Source organism: Nymphalis io, chromosome 28 (genome assembly GCF_905147045.1).
Source record: "Nymphalis io chromosome 28, ilAglIoxx1.1, whole genome shotgun sequence".
NCBI lineage: Eukaryota > Metazoa > Arthropoda > Insecta > Lepidoptera > Nymphalidae > Nymphalis > Nymphalis io.
The window spans coordinates 5,442,846-5,456,504 of NC_065915.1; the positions used below are offsets into that span (position 1 = coordinate 5,442,846).

The following is a 13,659-nucleotide window of genomic DNA, read 5'->3' on the forward strand; positions in this document are numbered from 1 at the left end:
TTGTTAATTAATAAATGTATATTGCGATCTGTCTGTGAGTATATGAAAGCTTAAATGACATAGACATGGTAACTCTTAAGCTCTTAAGTAACGAACAAAATTCAAAACGCAAGGTATTTTTGATATAATAATGACTGCTGTATATATTCATTCCAATCAATTCGTTTGCTTAAAAATATTTTTACGCACACATGTCAAATTGTGATCATTTTAAGGCATTACAGTACAGTAACAGCCTGTGAATGTCTCACTGCTGGGCTAAGGCCTCCTCTCCCTTTTTGAGGAGAAGGTTTTTAAAGTAGTACTAAAACACTTATGGTCTTTCTTATAAACGTTGATTATCGGGTGAGTAGTTAATAAATGCTATGTTTTCGTTAATGTCAAATCATTGATGACCACAATCAATGTTTAAAAAATCTTCCGCAATTAACGTATTCAAGTAAAGCCGTTATATATATGTCGTTGATTATGAATAATTAGTAACTCAATTGATTTTGTTGTAACGAAGGGGTGTGAACGCCGTGACGTAACGAGTCACGTGATCGGAATTGTTTGGAGGGGCTGTCACATTTTGTTTTGAGAGCAGTGAGTCGGAAGCTCAATTGATTAGAGAGAGCGATACAGTTCGGACCTTCCAAACGGGACCGTTGGTTCACGCAACTCCGATAGTTATAATATACCTACTTTGTAATTTGTGATTGCTGATTACCTACTTAAAATACAAGAATTATTATACTGTATCTTTGTGGTTAATTGCCTGAGATCTACGCCATGAACCCTGTATCAGAAGCTTCTACCGATGACGGGCGTGACGCTGATCTATCGCAGTCGCCGTCATATAATCTAATAGTACATAATACAACTACAATAATTTCGAGTTCTTTCAACCTTTTTTATATACTTTGACCGTCCTATATTATTACTATATAGTTTTATATATCACAGTAAATAATTAAAACTATGTACGTTATTCACATCGTTAATTTATTTTCCGTTTTCTTTTTAATTTTAAATAAAATGTCCGAGGACTGACCCTGTATTAATTGAGACCCCAGGGTATTAACTAAATTAAAGAACTAGGCATAAAGTACATAGTTTTAATCATATATCATATCATTAATAATAAATTATTAAATATATAATAACAAAATCATATAAACTCACCTCATTATTAAAATATGCATAACAGCAGTAGTCGCGATCTGAGAAAAGGTTGTGTCCTGCGTCAGGGCTAGCAACCGAGTAAAGTCTGATTAGCGCGATTTAGAAATAACAAAAAAGTAAAGTGTTAAACTCAACGCTACGACCAACGCGAAAATATTTTAGAATAACCTAATATCTATTGAAGTTAATTTGATTATAAATTTTGTTTTAATGTTATTTAACTTCTATAAATATTGTTTATAACAACACAACACTTCTTTCGCTATCCTGGCTCACCTTCTGTTTCATCTCAGAAGTGGGATCGGCCTAAAAATAAATCAGGACCGTACATCTGGTCTTGGGAACTAAAAAAGGAACATTGATCCGTCTATATCATCTGAAGAAGAAGAAGAAGAAAAAATGTTGACAAGAAAGAAAAATGAATCTGAGACAATGACTAAGTACTTTCACGGAAAAATGTCATTACTTAAGAAATGCAAGATTAGTGGTGAATATGCTACATCCTGTATAATAAGAGGTGGATTGAAATGGTGAATTCTGCTAGAAGATCAACTTGGAGAAGAGGCCGCGATATTTTATTAGACTTATTTAAGAAAATTGCTTATGTATGGTTATATATGGTATGATAATTGCTTATGAAAGGTCACGATTTAATCGCATATATACAGGCAGCAAATTAAATTTGCTTACCCTCGCAATAGCAAAAAAAAAAAAATATATTAAAACTACAACTTCAACCCTCTATAATTTGGGCTTTGGGAGCGGTCAATTACATTCTTTAGGTAAATGTGAGATAGAAGTAAATGTTGATAATATTGTGCTAATGGACAAGTTGAGATACCATCTACCCGACATAGATTTAATAATAGGCCATACGTTGATTAATCACAATCATGTTAGCTTAGTGACCACCGCCGCATCTGTTTCGTTTTGCACGACAAATAAATTGAACATTGACGTTATAGGTATTCATTTAGATTCAAATGACTTTATAAATAGTTTTCCTGTACTCTTAACTGAAAATATTAATATAAAAAAAATATAATTTTGCCTTCGTGTCCGTTAGGGTTATTGATTATTTATACACGGAGAACAAATTCTATTTGATACACGGGGTCTATTACGAGTTAGGAGGTACATCTTATTACATACCAGAATGTTTAATTAATTGTAAAGATTGTTTTATCAAAGTAATTAATGTATGAAATGATGAAATTTCATGAAAAAAGCGCCTGTGTGACAAAAAGCGCCTGTGTGACTAAAAGCGTCTGTGTGACTAAAAGCGTCGGTGTGACTAAAAGCGTCTGTGTGACTAAAAGCATCTGTGTGACTAAAAGCGTCTGTGTAACTAAAAGCGTCTGTGTGACTAAAAGCGTCTGTGTGACTTAAAGCGTCTGTGTGACTAAAAGCGTCTGTGTGACTAAAAGCGTCTGTGTGACTAAAAGCGTCTGTGTGACTAAAAGCGTCTGTGTGACTAAAAGCGTCTGTGTGACTAAAAGCGTCTGTGTGACTAAAAGCGTCTGTGTGACTAAAAGCGTCTGTGTGACTAAAAGCGTCTGTGTGACTAAAAGCGTCTGTGTGACTAAAAGCGTCTGTGTGACTTAAAGCGTCTGTGTGACTAAAAGCGTCTGTGTGACTAAAAGCGTCTGTGTGACTAAAAGCGTCTGTGTGATTAAAAGCGTCTGTGTGACTAAAAGCGTCTGTGTGACTAAAAGCGTCTGTGTGACTTAAAGCGTCTGTGTGACTAAAAGCGTCTGTGTGACTAAAAGCGTCTGTGTGACTTAAAGCGTCTGTGTGACTAAAAGCGTCTGTGTGACTAAAAGCGTCTGTGTGACTAAAAGCGTCTGTGTGACTAAAAGCGTCTGTGTGACTAAAAGCGTCTGTGTGACAAAAAGCGCCTGTGTGACTAAAAGCGTCTGTGTGACAAAAAGCGCCTGTGTGACTAAAAGCGTCTGTGTGGCTAAAAGCGTATGTGTGACTAAAAATATGTGTCACTGGTAAAGGCTACAATTATAAGTAACAGAAGAAAATATTACTAATTAGAAACCATACATTAATATGAAACGATATACTTTTGGCCTGCATTTTTTTTTCCAGATATCCGATGCCGGTGAAAACTCTACCAGCCGTGGGCCACGGCAGTTTCAGGATGACCGAGTGTTAAACTCAACGCTACGACCAACGCGTATATATTTTAGAATAACCTAATATCTATTGAAGTTAATTTGATTGTAAATTTTGTTTGTTATTTAACTTCGTGATATGATTTTTACAACTACCGACATTATAATGATTTAACTTTTGTATAAAAAGCGATGTATTTACAATGAACGATCATAATTATTGTTGAACTTGAACAGGGTGGTTACTCTGCCTCTTTAATGAATATTGCTTATAACAACACAACACTTCTTTCGCTATCCTGGCTCACCTTCTGTTTCAAAAGTTACATTCATGTCACTCGCGTGTAACGGAAAGAAATCTTAATAGCAGGCTTATAGTATTCCAGTATATACAACATTTTTAGTTTATTTTTGTTCAGTATTTATATGTATTGGTTTCGCAACATTCGGATCCAAATAGAACATTGGTCAAACACAATTGGCCGTGAGAAAAACAGCATTCTCTTAAATCTAATCCGACATGCTTGAATGTCTGTCCCTTTGTTTTTCCATTGATGCTCCGCTCCTATTGGTAGCGTGATTTTATATAACTTATAGCCTTCCTCGATAAATAGGCTCTTCGATACTAAGATAATTTTTGAGTTCGAACCGTTCAACCAAACTCCTCAGTTTTATAATATAAGTATAGATTTAATCTTATTTTAAATAGATTCTTTGAATTAGACTGATTGGATAAGAGATCAAAAGGTCGGGCACAATTCTCTTATTTCATTTTAGTTTCGTGTGCAATCAAAGGCTTTGGGTAATTCGCAGAATATCCGTTAGGCATCCTGTGATTCCCCCAGGTTTCATAAATATTCTTAGTCAGCACCACCGTTGTCGAGTTAACTCTCGTGACATAACATGTCGTGACGTAACATTTTGTTATCTATGAAACATATTATGTCTGTTTAAACGAGTTAGTAATTTATATATTTATAAACAACACAAGCTAGCTTTTGCAAATATTTTGGTGAAATCAATTAAATCGAATTAAAGTTATTGTGACCAGAAATATTACTAGATTTTATATTTTATATGAATCTCTTTAGTACTGTGTTTTACAAGTTCAGAAAATACCATATTAATAACACTATTAAGAGTAAGGTGCTAATTTATCAACGCCATTTTTTAATTGTAATTCTCAGACAAGGCAAGATAACACGGCCGGTAGCACATTGGTACATGTAAGGAGTAATTTATTGTGACTTGCACTGAAAATATAACTTTGTATAAATTATATCCGTACGAAGTCGAGAAGGGAAGCTTATATAACACATATAAGTATTTATTATATATTATTTATTATATACAAGTATTTATTCAGCAATATATAACGTCCTTAATCATAAACGTCATTAGTTAAATAAACGGTCATTAGTTAAATATTATTGTGTCCGTCTATCTGTTAAAAGAGAAATCACTGTTTAACAAGACAACCGCTAAGCAACATTGCTGGCTGTAAGAGATACAGTTTGTTGATTACATTTTTTTCAAAGGGTAAAGACGAGAAAGTGGTATTTTGCCTTTATATAATCATAAAAAGTATAACTTATCTTCTTTACATAAACTTTTATAATACAGCTTTAAGAGGACAAATTAAAAATACACATTTGAGCGCCAAATAATTGTTTAGTTTTGTTTATAAAACTTTTTTTTTGTTGGATAATACATTTTAGCTCAGTAAATGTAACCACCGTTGCAGCCGCAGCCGCAGCTACCAGTAATGGAGACAGCTCCACCAGCTGGCACAACGCCTCCAAACTCTACAGCACCAAGGATAGGCACTTGACCAGCAACCAAGGTAGTACCGGCGACGCCCATTTCACCAGCGACGGCTACATCACCAACACCGGCACCACCGTATGCAGCACCATATGGAGCGGCAAGACCCAAACCGTAAGCGGGACCAGCGAGACCGGCTTCCCAACCTAAACCAGCGATGCCAGGGCCCCATCCACAACCAGTGGTTCCAGCCAGACCGGCTTCCCATCCAAGAGGCCCAGCTAGCGCACCGCGGCACTGGCTGTATACATTCTAAAACCAAAACAAAACAAATTATACATGAAGAAAAGCAAAAAATAACAAAATGTTATCTTATAACGAATTATTAATTTTGGTGATAAATGATTGTCATCATCATATAGGAAATAAGTTTTCTCTTACATGAGAAAATTATTATTACAAAAATGTATTAAGAATTTTTTTACCTGAACCAAGCAAGCTTGGACGCAGAGGAGGAGGAAAGCGAAGGTAGACATGATGCTTGGTGCGTATTCAAAGTGACTGAATATACAATGATTATGAGAATTGACCCTAACGCTTATATATGTAACATTAATTTTATTAATAAATATGTCGCAATTGCAAAACGTGTTTTATTATGTTTTAATAAAATTGATTAACGTGAAATATTTAGCATTTTTATATAATAATTAAGACGTAATGGCCGAGTGGTTAGGGCTCGTGAATCTTAACTGATGATCGTGGGTTCAAACCCGGGCAAATACCACTGAAATTTCATGTGCCTAATTTGTGTTTATGATTAATCTCATGCTTGACGGCGAAGGAAAACATCTTGAAGAAACCTGCATGTGCCTATTTTCACTGATATTCTGCCACATGTATATTCCACCATTAGTGTCGTGCAGCGTAGTGGAATAAGCTCCAAGCCTTCCCCTAAAAAAAGGAGAAAGGGCCCAGGAGTAGGAAATTCACAGACTGGTACTTAAAAATTGCAAAATGGTTATAGGTTTATAATCATACAAATTGTGAAGTATATAAAATCAAATTATGATGGATGATATTTATTATGTACTAGAATTAATAAAAGCTATCGTACAAATCTTTATTTTTTCAAGCATCTGTTGAAAGACCTAAATAACCGTATATTTATATAATTGTTGTTCTTTTTTATAGGTTAAGTGACAACCGACGGCTTAACAAACTACGGTTGCTTTTTTCTAGTTTAAATGGGTACCAAATGGGTTTTAATGGGTGATAAAATGATAGCGATTTGTATTGATTATCTTGTTATAGGTAAAAAAACTTTACCATTTCCGTCAGAATAATTTGGTAAATATGTGCAACACGAAACAAAAAGTAAGCCGCGTGTCGAGAATAGCGTATATGGGGCGCAGGTGGAATCTGTAATTTGCTGGCTATAGGCACAATATTAAGTTGTTATGTTTTATAGTATAATAAGTATGTTTTATATTATATATGTATGTATAATATGTGTATTTTATATTTAAATTTAATAATTGGTTTTGTTTTAACTAAATATTAATATTATTTTATTAATACCACCTACCCCATATTCTATATGTAATTACTTACACTCGGTTGCCTGGAAGAGATCGCTATGTAGCGATAAGGTCGCCATAATTGTACATTTATTTAGGCAATATACATGTTTTGTATTTTTCTCTTTGTGGTGTGATGTACAATAAAGTATTAAAGTAAAGTAAGTTGTTAATTGTAATGGTTTTAATCACAAAAAATTATTGAGGTGATATAAAGGAATTGAGGAACCGGGAATTGAGAGAATATTCGTAGTGCATAACAGTGCATCTGAAAGCAGTCCTGTGCCTAAAATCTTCCTGTCGTATTAAATTGTGTGAGGAAATAGTAAGTGCAGCTGTGTTTTACGCAAACATTTTTGCATTATAATATGTCCTGCGTTTTAAAGTCGGCTAGAAATAATTCGTTCAACATTTAGATTTTAGATAAGTTTTAAATATATACAACGCTGTGATCGTTTAATTTTTATTCAATATACCTTTCTTTCATTATAGACGCCGTGCCCTAAAGGTTTATTAAAAAAAAATAACAAGAAATGTATTGTAAATAGTTGAACTCGTACAAACTTCTTTATCTACATTCGACATTAACCTAACCATAGTTGGACGGTTATTTAATTTGCTAAATAAGGAAAAGCAACTTATTATTTAATATTTACATAACTTATATAAATAACGAAATAATTTCATTATGGCTTAATATTCTTCGATATCACCTGTCACATAGTCAGCAAAATTATTAGAACAATACTTCGCGAAATTGCATATGGTGTTCAAAATTGAAATAGGAAAATAGCCTAATCAAACCGGCAGCTATTTAAATAACCAAGCCAGGAAAAGTAATAACGAAAACAACTTTATTATTATTGTTATTTATGTATGTTTGTATGTGTATTGTTTGTTTTTGGGTAAGGCAAGTACTTGTTCCAGCTGCTGGCGATGACCAAGGTACTTTTTTCCCTTGTTCTATCTAGAATTCCATGCGAATAGGCAAATTGCTATATATTTTTATTAAATTAAATGACAATCACACGTATGTATTAACTTAACAATTGGTCAATGACCTATTGACTAAACGTGTGCATGTCACGTTTTGTTACATAATTAATGGTGGAATCAGCTTTATAGTTACTTTGATAACAAATTTCTACGATGCGTTCAGTATAAAAACCAGTTCATATTCATCAGAAACATTATCAAGTTTGTATTCAAACGGCAAACATGTTCAAGGCTGTACTTTTGGTCTGCGCTCAGGCGCTCTTCATCCAGGTAATTTAGATCTCTAAACATTGAGTTAAACAGTTTTTCTCATCATAAAATGTTCTTGGTATTGTTCATCGCTATTATCATAATATTTTAATAATTTATAATAAAAAATATATTCTTTTGTTTTTTTTCAATGTTAACATGAAGAAAAATTTATTTTGTACTTCATTTTAGTCTATCGTTGGACAATGCATCGGAGCTGGATGGGGCGCTCCCTTAGCTGCTGCTCCTTACGGTCTCGCTGGTCCTCTTGCTGGCAACTGTGGATGCGGAATTGCTGCCATCCCTGCCTCCAGCGGTGGCGGTCTCGGTGTGTCCAGCGCTTCTGCTATCCCACCAAACGGAGTATCTGTACTCTCAGAAAACGCTATTGAAGGAACTCTCGCCGTCGCCGGTGCTCTGCCGTTCTTGGGAACCGTCGCTCTAGAAGGTGCTCTGCCAACTGCTGGTGCTGGTGCTGTCAACTACGGATGTGGCAACGGAGCCGTCGCCATTGTGGAGGAACTCGCTCCCGCTGGTATTGCTGGCCCACTCGGCTACGGGCTTGGTCCTTATGGTGCTTTTGACGGTATCGGCTACGGTGGTCTCGGCTACGGCATCGGACCTCTCGCTGGACCTTACCACACTGGTTGCGGCTGTGGTGCTCACTTCTAAAAATAATAACAACATCGAATAAAGACGTTTATTCATCTACTTATTTGTTTTGTTTTCCGAACCCCAGGATAAATCGATATCGAACAGCATGATTTACTTCGATATTATTCCACTATTAGCTATCTGGTATTCTGTTAAAGAACTACGTTTTTAATCCATAGGCTTAGATATCTGCTGGACCTAAATTCATATTTAGGCTTTTTAGTGACAACTTTAAAAAAAATAAAAATTGCAAATGAACAGATTTAATGTGATCTCGACACTATGACTGACTGGAGTATTAAAACCGTTAAGCGAGAAAAATGCAGTTTTTCTGTTTTTTCCTCGCTAGAAAAACGCATTTACGCTTTTCCTTTATATGAAGTTGTATGTGGGTTTCACCAGCATTGAGTGTGTTCTATAATTTGGTCTTAATGTTGTGAGAAATGGCGCAAACGTATTGAAGTAGTTTCAACATACAGTGAGCCTAGTGCGATTTTTTTATTTTCTAGAAGACATTGGCATTGTAAGAAATGTTTACCATCGCTTACATCACCAATACGCCACCAACCTTGGGAACTAAGATGTTTTGTCCCTTGTGCCTGTAATTATACTGGCTACTCACCCTTCAAACCGGAAAACAAAAATACCAAGTAGTGCTGTTTTGCGGTAGAATATCTAATGAGTGGTTGGTACCTACCCAGACGAGCTTGCACAAAGCTCTACCACCGGTAACAAAGCTCTACCATCAGTAGCATTGACGTTATCTGCGATTTGTAGCTATTGCTGTAACAGTGCGACGATCTTTTAATTCGAAAAAGTTATTTATGCAATTTCGTACAATTTTATTTATTTGTTATGTCATTACAATTGTGTTTTTATTTATTTTTGTTATTGTTATAAATGCCTAAAATAGCGTATCACACTGTGCTAGCCTATTATTTTTATTATTTGTTATTAATTTTGTGAATATGCCGATAGTTTTTCTAATATCAATAAATAAATAATAGATAAATTAGGCTCATAACAGCATTTTTTAAACCACAAAGTCAAAAATCTCTATTCAATGTAGAAGCGTTATACTTATGTATTGATTGAAATAAACACCTCAGACTTGAGAAGAACCGGCGAAATAAACTCAGTGGGATTTTTTTTATATATCATATTTTACAATCTTTTTTTTTATAGAATAGGAAGCTGGACGAGCATATGACGGGACGGGCCACCTGATGGTAAGTGGTCACCAAACGCCCTTCGACATTGGCATTGTAAGAAATGTCAACCATCGCTTATAGCCAATGCACCACCAACCTTGGGAACTAAGATGTTATGTCCCTTGTGCATGTAGTTACACTGGCTCACTCACCCTTCAGACCGGAATACAATAATACTAAGTACTGCTGTTTCGCGGTAGAATATTTGAGTGGGTAGAACTAACCCAGACAAGCTTGAACAAAGCCCTACCACCAAGTAAATTTTGTAGTAAAAGTAAGAATATTTAAAATAATTCAAGATCTTGTTGATGATAATCCTGTATACCAAATTGATCTATTATGTAATATGTGTTAGCAGTTATAATGTTGAGATAGATTAGAAGCTGCTCACAACCGTCTAAGCAGCTTATAATTTTTAGTTTATAGGTGATTAGAGTCGAGATGGCCTAGTGATTAGAACGCGTGAATCTTGAATAATATAAATTGGAAGACATATTTTAACAAACCTATCTAAACTACCTACAATTAGTGATTAAGGAGACTTATAAATATTTCATATTAATAGTATATTTAATTTATGTTATATTGTTTACTCATATTTCGTTGATTTAGTTATAGTTTATAAATAAGTATTACCGATTTTTTTTTCTGTGGTAACTGTCTTTAATATTTTTTAATATGAAAGGATATAAAATAAAAGGCTGCCGAGCTGGATATTTGCGCCGACCGTATCTAGCATAATACTAATGTTGACCATTGCGGCACTACTAAAAAAATCTCGGCTGCTAATGGTAAATTGGTAAAGTCTTGACAGTTACTATTTGAGACCATCAGATAGACAGACAGGTCGTGTCGGATTGGCGTCCCATCGGATTATGAGAGTTAGGGAATAGAGAGTGCACATGTGTTTGCGCACACACTAATGCACTATAATATGTCTTCGCAGTTGGCTAATCTCTCTTGAGATTGACCGCCTTGGCCGAAATCTGTCTGGAGGACCAACAGTTACACACAGATTGGGCTAATAAAATAAAATACTAACAAAATCAGATGCTAATAGGTTTTGTTCTTTATTAGTTATACGTTGAAATTCATTGAAGTTGTATTTGTCGTTTAGATGAGGGCACCACAGCCGCAACCAGAGCGGTAAGGTCCAGCGAGAGGTCCGATGCCGTAGCCGAGACCACCGTAGCCGATACCGTCAATAGCACCATAAGAACCGTAGCCGTAGCCGAGTGGGCCAGCAATACCAGCAGGAGCGAGTTCCTCCAAAATGGCAACGGCTCCGTTGCCACATCCGTAGTTGACAGCACCAGCACCAGCAGTTGGCAGAGCACCTTCTAGAGCGACGGTTCCCAAGAACGGCAGAGCACCGGCGACTGCGAGAGTGCCTTCAATAGCGTTTTCTGAGAGCACAGATACTCCGTTCGGTGGGATTGCAGAAGCGCTGGATACACCGAGACCGCCACCGCTGGAGGCAGGGATGGCAGCAATTCCGCATCCACAGTTGCCAGCAAGAGGACCGGCGAGACCGTAAGGAGCAGCAGCTAAAGGAGCGCCCCATCCAGCGCCGATGCATTGTCCAGTGATAGACTGACACAGATATAAAAATTAATAAATGCATCTTATATACTTTAAAAAAAAGAGGAAATCATTGTCGTGTTCTTCTTATTTGGTATATAGTAAAAATACTATATAAAATCAAAAATGTATAAAATGAAAGTTATAGTTAAATATTTATTGGAACATATTATTCTGGTAAAGCGTATTTACTTTTGTATTAACTTAAGTCAGTATTTGTGATTTATACAAAATGTTTAATCACTGATTAACTGCAGCATACCAATATTCACATTTCTAATAAAAACGAATTTTAATACGCATAAAATCAATATTAAATTACCTGGATGAAGAGCGCCTGAGCGCAGACCAAAAGTGCAGCCTTGAACATGTTTACCGTTTGAATACAAACTTCACAATGTTTCAGATGAATACGAGCTGGTTTTTATACTGAACGCATCGTAGGGGAGTGTTATCACAGTAAGTTATAACGCTGATTCCTCCGTGAATTATGTAACAAAACGTGACATGCAAACGTTTGGTCAACGGGTTAGTGATACAGATAACATATGCACGTATGACTGCGTATCAGAGACGAAAAATATTTTGGCAATTCGAAAAAAAATGACCTGTATACTGAAGATTGAAATGAAAAAAAAAATCTTAATGTTATCCTTCGGTTAACTTGTCACTGCTAAACAACAACTGCTTTAGTGGTAGGGTTTTGTGAAAACACGTCTGGGTAGGTACCACTCACGCATCACATACGAGTATAACATTTCTCATGTTATATTATTTATAGTTTATTTACTTCTTATAGCTCCCACCTCCGTTTCTCTAAAACAGGGAATATATTCTTTTATATAAAGTAAGACTGAAAAGAAAGTATATTTTTTAACAAAAATCATAAAGTGATTTCTGTTTCAAGATTCCTTGGAAAGTGTTCGATCAAAATACATTTTACTCAAGTCGCAAACACGTGAGTAATACACGCACAAACACCGTTCCTATATCAACTGTCTCTATGATCCATTCGCCTTTTATATTTTTCACAGTTTAGTGTGAAAAATTATACAACTTTTTCAATTTAACGTGAATATTTACATTAAACCGATGTACTATATCAGATATATAATTGTTTACATAAAACTTTACATGTTTTCTTTTAATTTCGATCTATCGATTTATGAACATAACCTCGAAATATGAATATTATACCAGATAATATTCGTTTCGTCGTTGTAGCTTCTACATAATTCATTTGAACATAACAACTTAACAAATATCCTTAATGAGGAAGAAGAAGCCTGTTTAGTGAGTTATTTAGAGTATCGAATCGTTCATTACAGTCTGATATTGAGTCTTCATTTCTCAATTTTTATAATGAGCAATGCAAAATATTTCTTACTTTAATCAATTATATTAAAATTATATTGAAACACGTTTTCAATTGCGACATAATTATTATCTATTCATAGTTTGAATGGTACCACCTATATAAGCGTTAGGGTGAATTCTCATGATCATTGTATATTCAGCCATTTTGAATACGCACCAAGCATCATGTCTACCTTCGCTTTCCTCCTCCTCTGCGTCCAAGCTTGCTTGGTCCAGGTAAGTCTTTAGTAAAAAGTTTCTTATTGGAATGTATAATTTCAATAATTAGTAGAGCGTGTGAAATACCTTTTACTCTGTTCTTTTTAAAGGCATTAGGTAAAGGTATTCACCATATACATATAACAGTCATGTGAGAACTTTGCTTGTGTTCTTTCTTAATATTATCACAATCTGAACGGTTTTATTTAACATCTTGTTTTTGTTTAGAATGTCTACAGCCAGTGTCTTCGTGGAGGCATCGCTGGACCTATTGGGTGGGAAGCCGGTCTAGCTGGACCCGCTGGCTGCGGCTGGGGTGCTGGACTTAATGGCTTAGGTTGGGAAGGCGGTCTTGCTGGTCCTGCTGCTTTGGGTTGGGGTGGTGGTCTTGGTGCTCCATTAGGAGCTGCCTACGGAGGTGCCGGTGTTGGTGATGTAGCAGTCGCTGGAGAAATGGGCGTCGCCGGTACCACCCTGGTTGCTGGTCAAGTACCGATCCTCGGTGCTGTTGAATTCGGAGGTGTCGTGCCAGCTGCTGGAGCTGTCACCATCACCGGTAGCTGCGGCGGCGGCTGCGGCTGCAATGGTGGTTACATTTACTGAGAAAAACTTGTAATTGAATAACCGCAAAAATGATGCCTGAACCAAATTAAATGATATTTTTGGCACTCGAATGTATAATTTTTATTTCTATTTAAACTATTATAAAAACCTATTATTTTCATGTATGTATATATGTACATATAACATATATGTAAATTC

General features: G+C 35.7%; 3 protein-coding genes across 3 annotated transcripts; 2 read left to right on the top strand and 1 right to left on the bottom strand.

The window, feature by feature from the left end:
• Positions 1-5,006: 5,006 nt before the first annotated feature.
• Positions 5,007-5,587, bottom strand: LOC126779251 (chorion class CA protein ERA.1-like). Its single transcript, XM_050503181.1, has 2 exons — positions 5,537-5,587; positions 5,007-5,363 (listed from the first exon to the last, which is right to left on the bottom strand). Exons 1-2 carry the CDS (start codon positions 5,585-5,587, stop codon positions 5,007-5,009), a joined length of 408 nt encoding a protein of 135 aa, XP_050359138.1.
• Positions 5,588-7,821: 2,234 nt separating this feature from the next.
• LOC126779226 (chorion class B protein PC10-like) lies at positions 7,822-8,554 on the top strand. The gene is made up of 2 exons (XM_050503148.1): positions 7,822-7,897; positions 8,069-8,554. The coding sequence occupies exons 1-2, from the start codon at positions 7,850-7,852 to the stop codon at positions 8,546-8,548; spliced, it is 528 nt and encodes a 175-aa protein (XP_050359105.1). The 5' UTR covers positions 7,822-7,849; the 3' UTR covers positions 8,549-8,554.
• A 4,295-nt stretch (positions 8,555-12,849) lies between these two features.
• LOC126779237 (chorion class CA protein ERA.1-like) lies at positions 12,850-13,500 on the top strand. The gene is made up of 2 exons (XM_050503162.1): positions 12,850-12,915; positions 13,126-13,500. Exons 1-2 carry the CDS (start codon positions 12,865-12,867, stop codon positions 13,498-13,500), a joined length of 426 nt encoding a protein of 141 aa, XP_050359119.1. The 5' UTR covers positions 12,850-12,864.
• Positions 13,501-13,659: the final 159 nt, after the last annotated feature.